At 41.5% G+C, this 16,338-nt stretch overlaps 1 protein-coding gene across 2 annotated transcripts in view; it reads left to right on the top strand.

Annotated features, from left to right (window-relative positions):
• TNFSF13B (TNF superfamily member 13b) overlaps positions 1–16,338 on the top strand; it is a 33,143-nt gene that overhangs the window by 13,457 nt on the left and 3,348 nt on the right. The window contains exons 3-5 of one of the 2 annotated variants that reach the window (XM_045869700.3): positions 3,565–3,621; positions 14,913–15,025; positions 15,110–15,260. In XM_045869700.3, the coding sequence (XP_045725656.1) occupies positions 3,565–3,621; positions 14,913–15,025; positions 15,110–15,260 (321 nt within the window). The remainder of the gene's footprint in view (positions 1–3,564; positions 3,622–14,912; positions 15,026–15,109; positions 15,261–16,338) is intronic. The other variant, XM_064585909.1, reaches the window with a different exon arrangement.

Genomic DNA, 16,338 nt, shown 5'->3' with positions numbered 1-16,338 from the left:
GATCCTGGGGTCCTGGGATGGAGCCCCGCATCGGGCTCCCTGCTCAGCGGGGAGCCTGTCTCTCCCTCTGCCGCTTCCCCTGCTTGTGTTCCCTCTCTCTCTCTCTCTAATAAAAAAACATGGAAATATTTTATACAAAGTTTAATGTTATGAATAAATATTAAGCTGTAAATTTGTACTTACCAAGATTAATTATCCTTTTTTCACACATTATTATAATATAAAATATATATATATATAGAAATATGTGTGTCCCCATCAGACACAGAAAGGTTTTAACGCATGTTATCATGTTGTTTAGTTAAAAAGATAAATTATCTCAGACTCTCCAAATTCCCTTCAGTTGTAGTAGAGGGAAGGTTGTACGCAAGACTTTTGAAAACCAAATACAACTGATGAGCATTATAATTGTTACCAGCATTGTGCTTCTTACATTAGACTGTGCATTCTCAAAATTCTCGTGGCTGGCTGTCTATGCTACTTGGAGATATGAAAAAGCAGTATTGCTATTTTGACTCACTTTTTGTGAGCAATAATCTATACTTTAAGATCAGATCTGTGTTGAACCGGAAAGTCTCAAAGGATTGTACTAGAGATAAGATGATAACGGACATCGGATTTCCTATAACGGAAGAAAGTGAAAGAGGTAAACAGCACTGCTGAGGTTGATGGGACCTAAGCAGCATCTCATGAGGCCAGAGTGGGAGTCCTCAAGCGTATTTCCAGCAACACTCCTTCAAAAGCCCAGTGACTTTCTCTGGAATAGGAAAAGTTAATGAATGGCACTGGCTTCAGCAAGTATAATTCAAACACTATGATCGAACGTTTATTTGAATAATCCACTTTCCTTTCTGAAGAGTATTTCTTGAAATGCACTTTTCTCCCCGCAGTGTGTTTTCTTCTAGAAGTTCGATTTCTGCTACTACGTGATGGAATAGATTTATTGTTTTTTTAACATGTAGGTTGTAGCCAACTCCAGTGGGGCTGCAGAGATTAAGATTCGGATGTTTTCTTAGCAGTTTAGTAGTATCAAGGCTCACTCTAGGGACATCTCTTTCTCTAAATAGAATGTGTAAGTCTCCTATGGGGTGTTGGGTAAACGGTCAAGGAAAGGGTTCATTGAAATCATGAGTAACAAACATCTTACAGTTTTTCTTGTTTCTCTTTATCAGGTTCATCTGGCCTTCATGGCCTTCTAGTGCCCTTCCTTTATGTGCGCAGTTTATTGGGTTCAATACTGTGAAGAACAATAATGCTAGCACCTCCCACTATAATGGCCAAGATCGATCTCGCAAGTATTGTGGGCCAGGAATAGTTCTAAATATGCCACATGCATTATCTCATTTAATCTCTGTATGCACGTGCACATACAGCCCAGGAAAGAGGGAACATTTGGAAATTTAACCTTTTTGTCAACATCCTCTTCTGTGTGGAGGGAAGATTCAAGGTTCCCATGCTCTGCTTGAGCCTTGCATCCCTCACAGAGCTTATCACGATGCCCTGTGAGCAGTAATTCCTTAAGAAGTGTTTGCGAGAAGGATAGGAGCATGTTTGAGGTAGGGCTGGTAGCGCTACTCGAGAGACTGCCCCTGCTCTTTAGACTCTCTCTCTGCTGTGGGTGTTTTGTTTCTCCTTTCTTTCACGCCGTCCTTATTCACGACCCTTCTGCCTCTTAATGATGCTTTTACATATTTTTGGTGGCAGAAGGTCTGGCATAGTAACAGAGCTAATGAGTCACATTTTCCCTGTGGCACAGACATGGCCATCGTGGTTTTGCAGATCAACCAAAGAATCACGGGAATGTTCTGCTCCTATTGAAATGATCAGATAAACGTAAAAATATGTTAGAAAAGTTTCAGAGTTATAAAGGAATTGCAGCTTTTTAAAAAAGATCTTGTATGAGAGAGAGAGAGAGATCGAGCGCACGCACAAACGGGGGGCATGGGGCAGAGGCAGAGGGAGGAGCAGACTCCCCACTGAGCAGGGAGCCCCACGTGGGGCTCGATCCCAGGACCCTGGGATCATGACCTGAGCCAAAGACCTACGCTTCACCGACTGAGTCACCCAGGCGCCCCAAGAATGGCAGCTTTTAACATTATATTCCCACTTTGGAATACCAAGGGGGAACTTCTTAACAGATTTTCTGATGTGCTTACTCCCTGCAGCAGTATTCTTCGAAGGCCTGTGTGTCTGCACAGCTTGGGAATAGCTTGTAAGTCTTACATCTGTTATTAGGTGCTGTGCTATTAGGTATTAGAACTCAGAACGTTTTCAATTAATAAGGGAAGCAGGAATTCACTGTGTCAAGCTCTTAAAATGTGAACATAGAGAGGCATGTTTTTAAAGTACTTCTTCAACTCTGAATAAAATACTTGCTAGATAATAAGAGATCTCGACTCATATTTTCTTAATTTAAAATAGGCACACTTAAATTGCTTTGTCGTATTTCCCATAGATATTTACTGCTCCTTTCCCCATAGAGAGTGTTCTCGTTTTGCTTTCACCTGGAGGCATCTGTCCTTATTTAACAGAATAGTTCTCTGTTTCCTTGAATGCTATCTGGAATATCGTACATGTGATATGTGATGCAAATTGATGCTTCCCAGAAGCTTTACTGATTATGCAGTTTCAGGGAAATCTCCCATTTTATTTTTAAAGATGCTCTCTCTCTTCTCTTCTTGGTCCAAAATATTGTACCCAAAGCCTGACTTTGGCTCTGGAGTGAAACAGGCCTGGCTTCAGTTCTGGCCCCATCACTTTCCACCACAGGCCCCGAAATAAGCCGTTTATACTTGCCAGGACTTAGTTTCTCATATGTAGTTTTGAGGATTTTTGTGAGGTTGCCTGTATTTATATCTGCTCAGTAAATGTTAGCAATTGCTTTTATTTTCAGTAGTGGTAATTTTATTAGCAGTAACCGTGAGTTACTATTTAATGTTGGCTTTTTTTGTTTGTTTCTGTTTTTGTTTTTTTGATAGAGAGTGGGGGTGAGGCGGGGAGGGGCAGAGGGAGAGGGAGAGGAAGAATCTCAAGCTGGGCATGGAGCCTGACGCTCGGCTCAATCTCACGACCCTGAGACCATGACCTGAGCCCAAATCAAGAGTCAGGCGCTTAACCGACTGAGCCACCCAGGCGCCCCTTAATGTTAGGCTTTTTTTAAAAACAAAAAATCACTCTATAGTATTCTGGTAGTTTGGCTTATACGTGTGACAGACTGGAAAGACACATGATAATCACTAAACTCGCTTTCTGTCCAGGCATGACACCTTAAGGCAAGTGAGGTTGAACTCTCAGGATGATATACTTACCATGTTTCAACAGCACATAGAGTTTCTCTAAACCGAATTTCAAGGCCATACCATATTTTAAGTAAAACTTATGATAGAAATCTGTGTGCAGTTGTCATAAAGCAGTTTTAGAACAATGAGCAGGCTCCGGAGGAAGCGTTATTGGTTCCGTGGTTCTGGAAGAACAGCTCTGTAGCTTTGTGCGGTGCGTTCAGGCATCTTACTTCCCTTTCGGTTCCTATTCAAGTAACTAAAAGGATGCATTTTTGCTTTTCAGTCACTCAAGACTGCTTGCAACTGATTGCAGACAATGAAACGCCTACCATACGGAAAGGTAATAAGATCATCTCCCGCAACGTTTCGACTTACAGTTCAATCACGTGTAAGACTGTATTCAGACTTCATCTCACATCAGCTGTCTGCCTCCAAACTTCTCAGAACCAGATGTAAAATAAGAAACTTCAATTTATTCAAAATGATCGGGGAATAAATATTTAGGCTAAGGTAATAATCTAACAAACAGAATTACCTTAGAGACACGAATACTTAGAGATTTAAAATAATTAGCATTTGATAAAACCAATACTAAGCCAACTTCAGGGTTTTTTTTATTTTTTAGAAATCACTTTGGCTTCTCAGTGACTCAGGATCATCTTCACAAATATTAATTGCCCTATTTTATTAGGTTTTAGAAATCATCATAGGGTGAAGGTGAACCTGAATGTACCATAAACATTTTATATTAATTATTAGTAAATATGTGAAAATGAATATAACACTTTTATGATAATCCAATGTGAAATGATTACTTTATATTTTGCATGTATTGGTTAAAGACATACAATGTTCTACTTACTGTGTGGGCCGTGGGACTTAGCAAAGAATAAAATGTGTATTGTTCCTCACTTTCATGGAATTTACCTTTTGTTGAGGGGAAACAGGGGAAAAAAGCTAATGAACAAGTGAAATGTGGAATGATAAAATTAAGTGCTATGGGGAAAACTCCAGCAGGGGGGCAGGCTAGGGAATGTCTGGGCTGTAAACCAGAACAGGGAGTGCACAAGTGTCCGAGGGTTAAGCTAGGGGCCGGGAATGGGGAAACAAGAAGGAGCCCAGAAAATGAATTTGGATGAGCCTTTGTAAGGAGTGCCAAGAGTGTTGTCTTGCATCTGTATTTCTCTAAGTGGCTTTAATTATCCCAAATGTAACATAAGTACTAAACTATTTGAAATTCTGTTATTATTTACCGCTCTACATTTTCCAAAGTCTTACGTTTGCAACTTGAATAGGCAGCAGACTGTTTAGTAAGAATTAAAATGAAGTCAGAAGAAGACCTTGAGGACCAAAGATAAAATTTTTAAAGTATAACTTAGGAAAAGTTTGTTTTACACATTTGGCCAAAACAAAAGTGCTGTCCGTCACACAGAAAGATGAAGCTGCTACTTGATCGTGAATGTGAGTTGCACAGAGGATTGTGTGTGATCTTCCTGGTTGGTGGCTGCCCTCCACTGACCTTGGGTGCTTATCTGCGTGCTTTGCTCCTTGGATGCATAGGTTAGCCTGGTGACACCAGCAGGCCTTGAGCAGCACGGAACTGTTAGTGGGCCTGGGCGCATTTTAGCACCACTCCTTGCCTGCACCCCGCAAGGTCGGGTAGGTTGTGTTTCCATTTTCACCTGTCTCACGATATTTTTAATTCCACTTTTTAATTTCATGTGACCTGTTAGTTGAGGAGTGTGTTGCTTAATTTCCATGTAGTTTTGAACTTTTCCTATTTTTCTCCTGTTACTGATTTCTAGTTTCATGTCATTGTGGTTGGAAAAGGTACTTGATGTGATTTCAGTCTTCTTAAATCTCTTCAGATTTATTTTGTGCCCTAACACTTTTTTTATTATGTTCAATTAGCCAACTTATAATACATCATTAGTTTTTGATGTAGTGTTCAATGATTCATTAGTTGCGCACTAACATTTTATTTATCCTGGAGAATTTTCTTTGTGCACTTAGGAAGAATGCATATTCTGCTACTGTAGGATAGAATATTCCATGTGTATCTGCTAAGTCCATCTGGTCTGTAGTGTTGTTCAAGCACACTATTTCCTTACTGATTTTCTTTTGGATGACTTATCCATTATTGAAAGTAGGTATTGAATTCCCCTACTCTTATTGTATTGCTATCTATTTCTCCCTTCAAATCTGTTAATATTTTCTGTATACATTTAGGGGCTCCAATGTTGAGTGCATATATATATATATATATGAACATATACATTTGTTATATCCTCTTGTTGAATCGATCCACTTGTCATCATATAATGACTTCTTTGTCCCTTGTGACATTTTTTTACTTGAAGTCTATTTTGTTTAATATAAGAATAGCCACTTCTTATCTCTTTTGTTTACCATTTGGATGAAATATTATTTTCCAGCCTTTCACTATGTGTGTCCTTAATGCTGAAGTGAGTTTTTTGTAGGCAGAATATGGTTGCATTTTGTTTTTCTTTCAATTCATTCAGCCACTCTATGCCTTTTGATTGGGGAATTTAATCCATTTACATTTAAAGTAATTATTGATAGGACTTATTATTTTCCTTTCCTTAATTGTTTTCTGGCTGCTTTATAGTTCCTTTGTTCCTTTCTTCCTCTCTTGATGTCTTCCTTTGTGGCTTGATTATCTTGTGTACTGATATGTTTTGATTCCTTTCTGTGTGTATTTTGGGTATCTGCTTCAGGTTTTTAAATTGGTGTTTACCATGACACTTACATAAAGCAACTTAGCTGTAGTAGTCTCTTTTAAGCTGATAACTTAACTTTGATTTACATCTGCTTTATATAAAATATTGTGTCTATTAACAAACTACTGTAGTTATAATTCTTTTAATACTTTTGTCTTTTACTTTTATACTAGAGTTCAGAGTGATCTATACTCATTATAGCCATTTCTTTCAGGTTTACTGGAGATTTGTCTTATCCCTTTGATTGTGTTGGGTTTTCTTGATCCTTCATGTTCTTTGCAGAGCTGCTTTGTTGCCTATGAAGCTATCTCTCCTACTCCTCATGGACTGATTTTGACTGGGATACAATTTTACTGGTCAGCAGTGCTTGATATTAGCCACTGTAAGGCCTCAAGGAGCAAGGCCCCCTTTGCTTCCTCCCTCCCCTCCTGGAGGAAAAGAATCTGTTCTCTGCTTTTCCTCAATCATGCAAAACAAAACAAAACAAAACAAACTGCTGGCTATAAAAGAATGTCTTCCCCTTTTCTTTGTTTCTAACTGTCACAGGGACCAAGCTCTTTTGGTTGTTCAGCACAAAGTATGGGGCGAGATGGAAAGCAGCTCCACAGAAGGCACTCTGATAGGCCATGTGGCCAGGTGCACACTCAGATCTCACCGTCCCTCCGTGGGGGAATCACAGAAGGAGGCTGTCTTCTTGGTGCCGACCGAGGCCTGTCTGGGGGAGGGACTGGTGTGAATAAGTTGAAATTGCTCCTCTTACCTATATAAATGTGACTGCTTCTCAGTTTGTGCTTTACTACTTAGCTTCTACTTCTTAGCTGGATTCTGAATTTCTTTTCAAGGTATTTGGCATTTTTAAGGTATTGTTAAATCAATGTTTCTGTGGAGGGATGATGTGTAAGGCTTACTACACTGCACCTTGCTGACATAATCCTTCATTCATCCCACTGTCTTTTGCCTACACGGTTTCAAGTGAGAAATAAACTGTTAATATTATTGAGCATCCCTTGTACTGGAAGAATTGCTTCTCTCCTGCTGCTTTCAAGATTTTCTTCTTGTCCTTTCTTTCAACCACTTAATTATAATTCACCTTGGTATGGATCTCTTTGAGTTTATCCTTTTTATTTTTTTAAAGATTTTATTTATTTATTTGTCAGAGAGAGAGAGCACAAGCAGGGGGAGCAGCAGAGGGAGAAGCAGGCTCCCCACTGAGCAAGGAGCCCAATGCGGGACTTGATCCCAGGACCCTGAGATCATGACCTGAGCCAAAGGCAGACGCTTAACGGGCTGAGCCACCCAGGCGTCCCTGAGTTTATCCTTTTTAGAATTCATTCAGCTTCTTGGATGTGTAGATGCATTCTTTCTTCAAAGTTAAGAAGAGTTTGGCCCTTATATCTTCAAATAACTCTTTTTGCTCCTTTCCCTCCTCCTTCTGGCACTCCCATAATGCAAATGTTAGTCTGATTGAGGGTCCCCTATGTTCAGTTCACTTCCTTTCATTTCTTTTCTTTCTGCTCCTCAGACTGGATAATTTTAATTGTTCTATTTTCAAATTTGTGGATTCTGCCTTCTGCCTGCCTAATTTGCTCTGTAACCTCTCTACTGAATTTTTTAATTTAGCTATTTTACTTTTTAGCTCACAAGTTCTATTTGGTTCCTTTTTTAACAAAATATTTTTTATCTGTTTACTGATAGTGTCTGTTTGTTTATACATAATTCTCCTAGTTTTCCTAGGTTCTTTGTGGTTTCCCTTAGCTCCTTAGGCATATTTAAAAGATATAAATCTTTGTCTAGTAAGTTCAACGTCCTGGTTTCCTCAGAAATGGTTTCTGCCAATTTCTTTTTTTTTCCTGTGAATGGGCCATAATTTTCTGTTTGTTTTGTATGCTTTTGTCAGTCTGCTGTCCCTTGTTCCAGAAGGCTACAGGTAGTGTACATCTTTAAAGTTTTTGGTTGACACCAGCCTGGGGACCTACTCCTATCTGAAAGAAATCTCCAGACAGGAGCGCCTGGGGGGCACAATCAGTTAAGCATCCAACTCTTAGTTTCACTCAGGTTGTGACCTCGGGGTCGTGGGATCAAGTCCTGCATCAGGCTCTGCGCTCAGCACAGAGTCTGCTTAAGACTCCCTCCCCCCCCTCCTCAACTCTCGCTCTCTAAAATAAATAAATAAATTTTTTTTTTTTTAATGAGGAAAAAAAAATCTCCAGACAGGTCAAAATGCATAGCCACAATGATTTGGGAACAAAGTAAGTATTATACCCACCAGCACCAGCAAGATGCCACCTAGAACCCAGGCCATCATGTCCATAGCTGCTGCCATGCTGGAGAATGGGGGATGGTAAGTGAGGAAGCAAAAATACAACACTTCCTTACTGAAATTTAACAGCCTTTTTCTTTTTTTATTAAGTACTCTCTTGGTTGCTGTAAGTTTTTTTATTAGATTTCATATATTCAAAGATGTTGATTCGGTAAGTTTTGCCAGCTTAAGTGCTATTTTGGTGGAGGAACTTACTCTATAAGCTTTTTACTTTGCCATTTTCCATGACATCACTCTGACATCTATAATTACCTCTTTTGGGAATATCTATTGACCACTCTAGGCTAGAATAAAATTAATATGATTCCTCTTAATTCTCTATATTCTTCTTGTCCCCCACCATACACTTTTTGGGTGCTAATATTATATTTCTAAATGTCTGTGTATGTACTATTAAAATATTTATGTTTCTGTTCCTGATCTATCAACTTTAATACACAGCCTTGGAGCTCCAGGTATTACAAATGAGGCCATTATCAATATTTTTCCTCCTCTACTTCTCTGTATTTGTAAATTTTATAATTTCTACATTGTCATGACATAAAACTGTTTCCTTCTTTTCTTTCAAACCATTCTCTTTATGTGCTTTTGTCTTGCTTGGTTTTACAGATAAATATATTCAATACCCATTGCAAGTGCTTTTACTGTGCTTTCCTCATTCATGTCTTAATTTCCTGAATTTCACTCTTGACTAGTTTATTCAAAATGGGCTCATGAGAAAAATGGTCACCAAGTTTCTGCATTGATAAAACTCTATCTTTGTAGTTTCTATACTTTAAGGACAGATGGCTAGATGCAAAATCCCATTTCCCCTTTCTTTACTTGAGTTGTAGGAATTTCTCCACTCTTCTTTGGCATTAAATGCACTTTGAAGAGAACTAAGGTAAGAGAAATTTTTCTTCTTATGAGTGGCTTGACTTTCTTGCCTGATTACATAAGGAATTGTTTATTTACCTTAAAAAGTCAGTATTTATTTTACTCTGTATCTCAGGGTTGACTGCTGTGGTAAGTAACATAACAGCTCCCAGAGACATCTGCAGCCTCATCCCTGAGACTTGTGAGTATTGTAGGTCACATGGGAAAGGGCACTTTGCAGATGTGATTAAGAAATGTGGGGCAACTACCCTGGCTGATCTGGGTGAGCCCAGGGTAATGACAAGCATCCTTACAGAGTGAGTTGGTTGGGTCAGAGTCAGAGAGGTGATGTGAGGATGAAAGTGAAGTTGGGAATGATGAGACTGGTGCCTGGGAGATGGAGGAGGCCAGGAATCAAGGAAAGCAGGCAGACTGTAGGAGCCAGAAAAAGGCAAGGGATGGGCTTGGCAGCTTCCAGAAAGAACACAGACTTGCCAACACCTTGATTTTTGCCCAGTGAGACTTGTGATGTTTAGAACCGTGAGATAGTAAATGTGTGTTGTTTTAAGCCACTGAGTTTGTGGTAATTTGTTGCAGGAGCAACACAAAACTAATGAAGCTATATGGAATCGACTTCCCTGGCCCGGGGTGCACCTCCCCGTCTGTGGTTGCTCTGCTTGACTTTTTGTTGTTGCTGGTTTTGTCTACCAGGGTTCCAATGACGTGTATGCTGGTAATTCTTGACCTGTCTTACAGGTCCTATATACTCGATAGTTCTATATATATATATATTTTTTTTTTTTTTCAAATTCTAAACTCTTTCCACCTTACTTTGTTTTGTGCAAAACCTGTTTCCCATTCTGAAACTTTTATTTTCATTTCAATGATTTTTTTCCTCCTCATCTTCCATGTTCTTTTAGCCAACATGGGCATTTCCTGGACTGTGAGTTTGTTGGAGATTTCTATGTGCATATGAGGGCTTCTTCACCATTAGGGAGTTGATTTTTGCTGGCTCTTTGTGAAGCTGGCCCCTGTCAGGACCTGTCACTGTTTTCCTGGCTTCCCACACCCAGCCCCAGTGCGATCCCAGGGACTTTTGGCAGCCCGTACAGCTACTCTGGAGAACATGCATCTGTCTGCTTCTTTCACATGACTGAACAGGAGGTAAAAAAGGACAGACGTTATTTCCACAGTCGTGTTGATAGCAGAAGTCTCTTGTTTATTTCTGCCTTGCCGTCTAATTATTTCGTACAGGCAATAATGAAATTTACTTTTACTCTCCCAATAGAATTTGACCCTTGATAACTCCCTTCTTGAAACATATGCTGCCCTTGGGTTATTTCCCTAATAATTTCCTTACTCTTTTGGCCACTCCTTTTTAAATTTCTTTGCAAATTACTCTATAATGTATCTCCCCAGTATAGATGTTCTTCAGTCCTCTGATACAGTCTTATTCTCTTTTCCTTCTTCTTATTCCTTTGGCGTTCTTAAATACTCCTATGTTGTCCCTTAGCATGGATGTGCTGATGGTTTAAGTGTAAATCTTTAGCCCAAACCACTTAGCTCCAAGCCTATATACACCTCTATTTAACACCTCTTTCTTTACAACTTGGTGGGATCTCAGCCTGGACTGTAGGACTTGTCCCCAGCTTTCCTCCTATTTCAGTGAGTGTGATGACTGTGTCCCCGGTTGTTTCAGGCAGAATTTGGGGTGTCATTCTTGACTGGTCCCTCTGACTCAGTACATCAGTCTCAAACTCTATCAGTTATTCCCCATGAACGTAACCTGAATTAATCTATCGCCCTTCGTGCCCATCTCACCATCCTGTTACAGATCCCCTTCATATCTCTCCTCTTGGCTGGTTTCCTTGGCCCTCATTCTTGTCTGGTAGACACAGAATGACATTTCTAAAGCAGAATAATCATTTCTCTCCACTGCTCACAGCCCAGCAGGGGCCTCCAAAGGCCCTTCGTATGGTTCAGCCCCCACAGCCCCGCCTGGCTGCCCGTGCTTCCTCCTGACCCCCTGCTCTGCCCCAACGACAGAATCAAACCTGTCATAACTGTGGATCTCCATGCCAAGCAGCACTTGTTTTATATAAGAAATTACTGCGGTTTGAACTGGTTGATATAATCTGCCTTTTAAAAAAACATTATCAGTATCTTATCCCCTAAAACTATTTCCAGCAGCTGTGTGATGATAAGATTAAAAAATCAAGAGAAGCAACCAAATACGATAGCTATGATTGACCGCTGCTCTCTGTAGCGAGTTTTCAGTTACCGAGGGAGGTAACACCAGAAGTATGAATGTTTGCAAGGAAATCTATCCATAAAGTAGAATAAAAAACAAGTATTAATGAAATATGTCTGATTTTTCTTTCTTTTTTTTTTTTTTGGTTCAAGATTTAATTGGGCATTTTATTTTTTTTCAATTTTTTAAAATTTATATTCAATTTACATCATTAGTTTTTGATGTAGTTTTCAGTGATTCATTAGTTGCGTATAACACCCAGTGCTCATCATATCTGATTTTTCTATAAAATGTTGTCAACAGAAAATTTATGTTTTCACATAAGTCAGATCAGGAAAGAGCTACTCTTTTTAAGAGCAGACACTTTCAAGTATACGTGTAAATTATTTTCGCATGTTTGTTCTGGCATTCTGTTGATTTAATTTCACATATTATGGTACACATTAATTTTAAGTTTTCAGAAACATTTAAATGCATCAAGTATTTACAGCTCAGTGGAGCTGGGAAGTTCAGGCTTTATACACTGCAGCACATCTGTGTTTAGCTGTGGACTAACAAAGATAAGCAGTAATACTCTTGGAGTTTACTTACAAATTCTCAAATATTTATTGGTGGTGATGCGTTCTAGTTTAGAAAAGCATCCTATGGAATAGGCACTTCATGCATATTTTCTTGTCAGCATTTACCCATAGTCTAATTAGCGTGCTAAGAATCTAAGTTTTAAGATGTAGAAACATGTTATAATATTTATGCTTAAGTTTATAATTACTTTAGCTTTTAATGTATTGTTTCGTCGATTTAAGATTCACTCAGCACATACTCACTGAGCACAGATGCTGTGCAGGGCTGTGTTCTTGGCATTTGGCCTCATGCAGTGTAACTTGTGGGCGCATGCACGCACGTACACGTGTGTGTGTGTGTGTTAACGTGTGTGTGCAGGGGGCAGAAATACAGACAGTACCTAAAAACCAGTAACCATGGGCTGTCTCTAGTAAGAATATTTCCAGCAAGATAGGACGAAATGCCAAAAGAAAATGTCAAGAGAACAAAAGAATATATGTCTAGTAACTACTTGTTCTTCTTTCTGTTCTGGCAATGCAGCAGTGAAATTTGGTAAAAACCAGCTCACTAATTTTATAGATGTACGTATGGTGTAAAGAAATAGGAAATCAACTTAAGGTATTGAAAAAAAAGTTTAGTCAATAAACATCTCCAGCCAGAATGTAAGCAAGCAGTTTTGGAAACGTGCACTTTCCTTTACCTTGCGAGTACATACTACCTCTGTGATGATGTTCCATCTCACACAGTTCCAGCAACCAGCTCATAAAATGCTTTTAAGAATAAATTAATAAATAATACGAAGCTTTGGAAACACAATGGGATGTTTGTGGGCAACTGCTTGGGACACCCCCACTTTGAATTTGTTTATGTTTAAAGTTGAGGTAGTTAATTCATTGACTGTTCAGTCCGCCATTGGCCAGCCATCATTTCAGGCCCTGGGAAATAGCAGGGGACCGGACTTCGGGGGTGCCCAGACCCGGAGAGGTCCAAATCTCAGACGTGTGCTGTTTGGAAGAGAGAAAAGGTGCGCCTGGGTCAGAGCATCTGCCCGGTGTCCTCACGAGCACGGGAGCGGCCCTCTTTCCTCATCAATTGTGTTTTACAGTAATAACAACACGATAAATCATTCTTCCTCATATTTTGGTCACTCTGCATTTAAAAGTGCCTTGAGCACATGATCTCCTTTAAACAAATGTCAAACGACGGATGATGAGCTTGCCTCTGTGACGTGTTACTGAGGGAGACCTTTCCTCCAGGGACTGTCCCCTTGCAGTGTGGCCCCGGGGGGCTTTCATCCAAGCCCAGTTTCCTCACAGACCTTCTTGGGAACAGCAGAGCCAGGTGATCAGGCCTGCCGAATCCTGGGGGCCTCCCTCCCCGTAGGAGACAGAGGCACATCCTGGGAGCGCACAAGAAGAGGGACGAGAGCCTTCTGTCCACAGGCACCCGTGGCTCCTTTTGTGGTCTCCCTCACAGCTGCCCACCCTCCACCTGTGGACTTGCCGACTTGGAGGACTGATGTAGGGGACGGAATTCAGATTCATAGTGTCCTTGGGTTCTTTACTTCTCTGAAGTGTCCTGAAAATATGGGGTTCTTGTCTTTACTCTCCCCTCAATCCTATTAGGAAAAAGTTCAGCTATGATGGGTTTGCCTTGGGGGAGCTAGCTGAAGCAGGCACGTTCCCTCAGCAATTGTATTTATGAGTCTGAAAGCATCACCAACCACCACATCCTACGGTGCTACCCCCTTGCAAAAATCCATGGGGAAATTGCTCTTTAAACTCAGTCCAGGACAAGTTGTTTTGCTCTGAGCTCCTGGCATATTGCCCTGTGGACTCTGAGTTCTATTATTTCCCTTTTTGCTATGACCAAGGTGAAGCCTGGGGACATGTGTGGTCCAGCATTACCAATTATAAGGGAACATTTTTTAGACTATTTTAGACCACAGTTTCATTTCACTATTCTCTCCTTATATTACCACTTCCCTAATCTTTTCACTTGGTTTATGCCATTTTATTTAGAACCCCCGCATTCTTAACCTAGCCTCAGGGTTCACAGTTTACTCCAGTATTTTTACACAATGGTGAGAAATCCAGTGAATTTAACGCTGTGAATTCACAGGAGAGGAGTATATAACCTTCCTCACAGGTGTTTGTCCCAGAGCACGTGTTCAGCGCGGAGACTGGGTCCCCTCCTGCCCAACCATTTCTGTAACCACCAGCAGCTCTGTGCCCCCTTCCTCGGTCTCGTGCGCTCGGCGGCTCCCCCATCACTCCCCAGGGGCATCTGAGGGGTCACGGAGGAGAATTTGTGTGCTGACGAGTAACCACTTCAACTTGAATATCACAGACGAGTCCCGCCGAGTTCCTTGACCCTGTCCAGTAGAGATTGTGTCTTGGTCACTCCTTCGCTGCCTGCCCCTAAGCACTGTTCTGGTGCCTTCTGGGGAGGGGGCTTCTTCCCCTCCTTCCCCTCCTTCCCCTCCTTCCCCTCCTTCCCCTCCTTCCCCTCCTTCCCCTCCTTCCCCCGTGCGCTGCGCTAAACTCTTCCCATCCTAACTCCCTCCTATCCAGGAACCAAAGGAAAACGAGAAAATCTCCGTCATTCAGAGACATTTGGTCCATTTGGTCCTATGCAGACCAGGCTTTCTGGTGAACATGGCTGAAACGCGCACAAGACTGGAAGAAAACACAGACATTTCTTAGGACGTGCTTGCCCTCGGGTTCCCGAGGGGCGCGGGGGGTCATGTGCGAACCACGGCTGAAATACCAGTGGAGAGTCCTGATTGGTCTCCTTTGCCTCTTTTTGTTGAAGATGAAATTCCCTAAGTTTCAGACTCGGGTTTAGCCTCTGAGCAGAGGTGAAAAACTGCTCTTCTCACAAGCCTTCTCTCTGTGTCACAGGAGCATATACGTTCGTTCCGTGGCTGCTGAGCTTTAAAAGAGGAAGGGCCCTGGAGGAGAAGGAAAATAAAATACTGGTGAAAGAAACCGGTTACTTCTTTATATACGGTCAGGTAGGTTCCCCACCCACCTGCTCCCTCTGCCCCGGGTCTCCCTGCCATGCTCCCTTCTGACCAGCATCTTTGTTTGTTCCTCAGGTTTTATACACCGATAACACCTTTGCCATGGGACATCTAATACAGAGGAAAAAAGTCCACGTCTTTGGGGACGAATTGAGTCTGGTGACTTTGTTCCGATGTATTCAAAATATGCCTGAAACACTACCCAATAATTCCTGTTATTCAGCTGGTAAATAACAGTTCTGTATAAATAGAAAGACATTCCTCAATATACTGTGTGGTGTTTATTCTCTGGAAGGATGAGTTAGTTCGTTTGAGTCGAAACGGATAAAATCATTACTAATAGTTTTATTGCTCTTCAGTAGATAATACTGTGTAAGAACACAGGGAATGATTGCCATGTGCCAGGCATCCTTGTCTGCACCTGACCTGGGCTCCTTCGTATGATCCCCCCTGTTTAAGGGAGGCAGCATCTGAGACACAGAGAGGTAGCGCACCTTGTTCCAGATGGCACAGCTTCCAAGTTCCAGAACTTGGATTAAACCAACCGGTCTGACCCCAGAGTGTGAGCCCCCAAAGCTTTTTTTCTTTGTGTTTTTGTTTTACGTGCTGCTGAAGACATGCCCTTGACCAGATCGAGGGTCCGGTCAGGTTGCCCAGAGGCTTTCTCCCCTCTCCTTCAGGTGACGCCTGGTGCACATTTGACTTTGAGATGGAAACGAGCAGGAGCAAGGCTCCTTCGGCTCAGGGTCAGTGAAGATGCAGAGAGAAAAGAAAGAGAAAGGGAGGGCTTTGTTCACTTCAGCTCTTTGGGCTATAATTGCCAACATAGTCTTTATTTTATTTTGAGGGTAAATTCATCAAAGCTGCTATTAGGGGGGAAAAAACCCATATTTGCCTATAACACATTTATTCCTCTCTGGTGACTTTGACAAATCCATTGAGAACCCTGAGGAATGTCTTCAGTTCCAGACAGTTCCCTGAAACACAGGCATGGGGCCTGGCCGCCTCCTCTGAAACCCTAAGTTTCGAAGGCATTTGCTACCAAGTGCACAATCACTCAATCAGGAAGGAAGGAAAATCGGAGACGATTGTCACTGTGGGCCCGCGGCCATAAACAGCTGTAAGGGGATAATGAGGAAGTGTGTTGAATTGAAACTCCCTCATTTTCATAAAGAGATGTTCCCCTGCGCCCAGCAATAGCCAGTATCCTGGCGTTGCAGAAAACCCACAGAACGGCGGGGCCACCCCCGTCTGGACTGAGTCCAGACGCAGCGGTACTTACAGGGGCCGCGCTGGTCATTGCC

This window comes from Mirounga angustirostris, unplaced genomic scaffold (genome assembly GCF_029215605.1).
Source record: "Mirounga angustirostris isolate CCGP_5_RB_7025 unplaced genomic scaffold, mMirAng1.0.hap1 SCAF_3, whole genome shotgun sequence".
In the NCBI taxonomy this organism is placed as follows: Eukaryota; Metazoa; Chordata; class Mammalia; order Carnivora; family Phocidae; genus Mirounga; species Mirounga angustirostris.
This window is presented reverse-complemented; position numbering and strand designations above follow the sequence as displayed.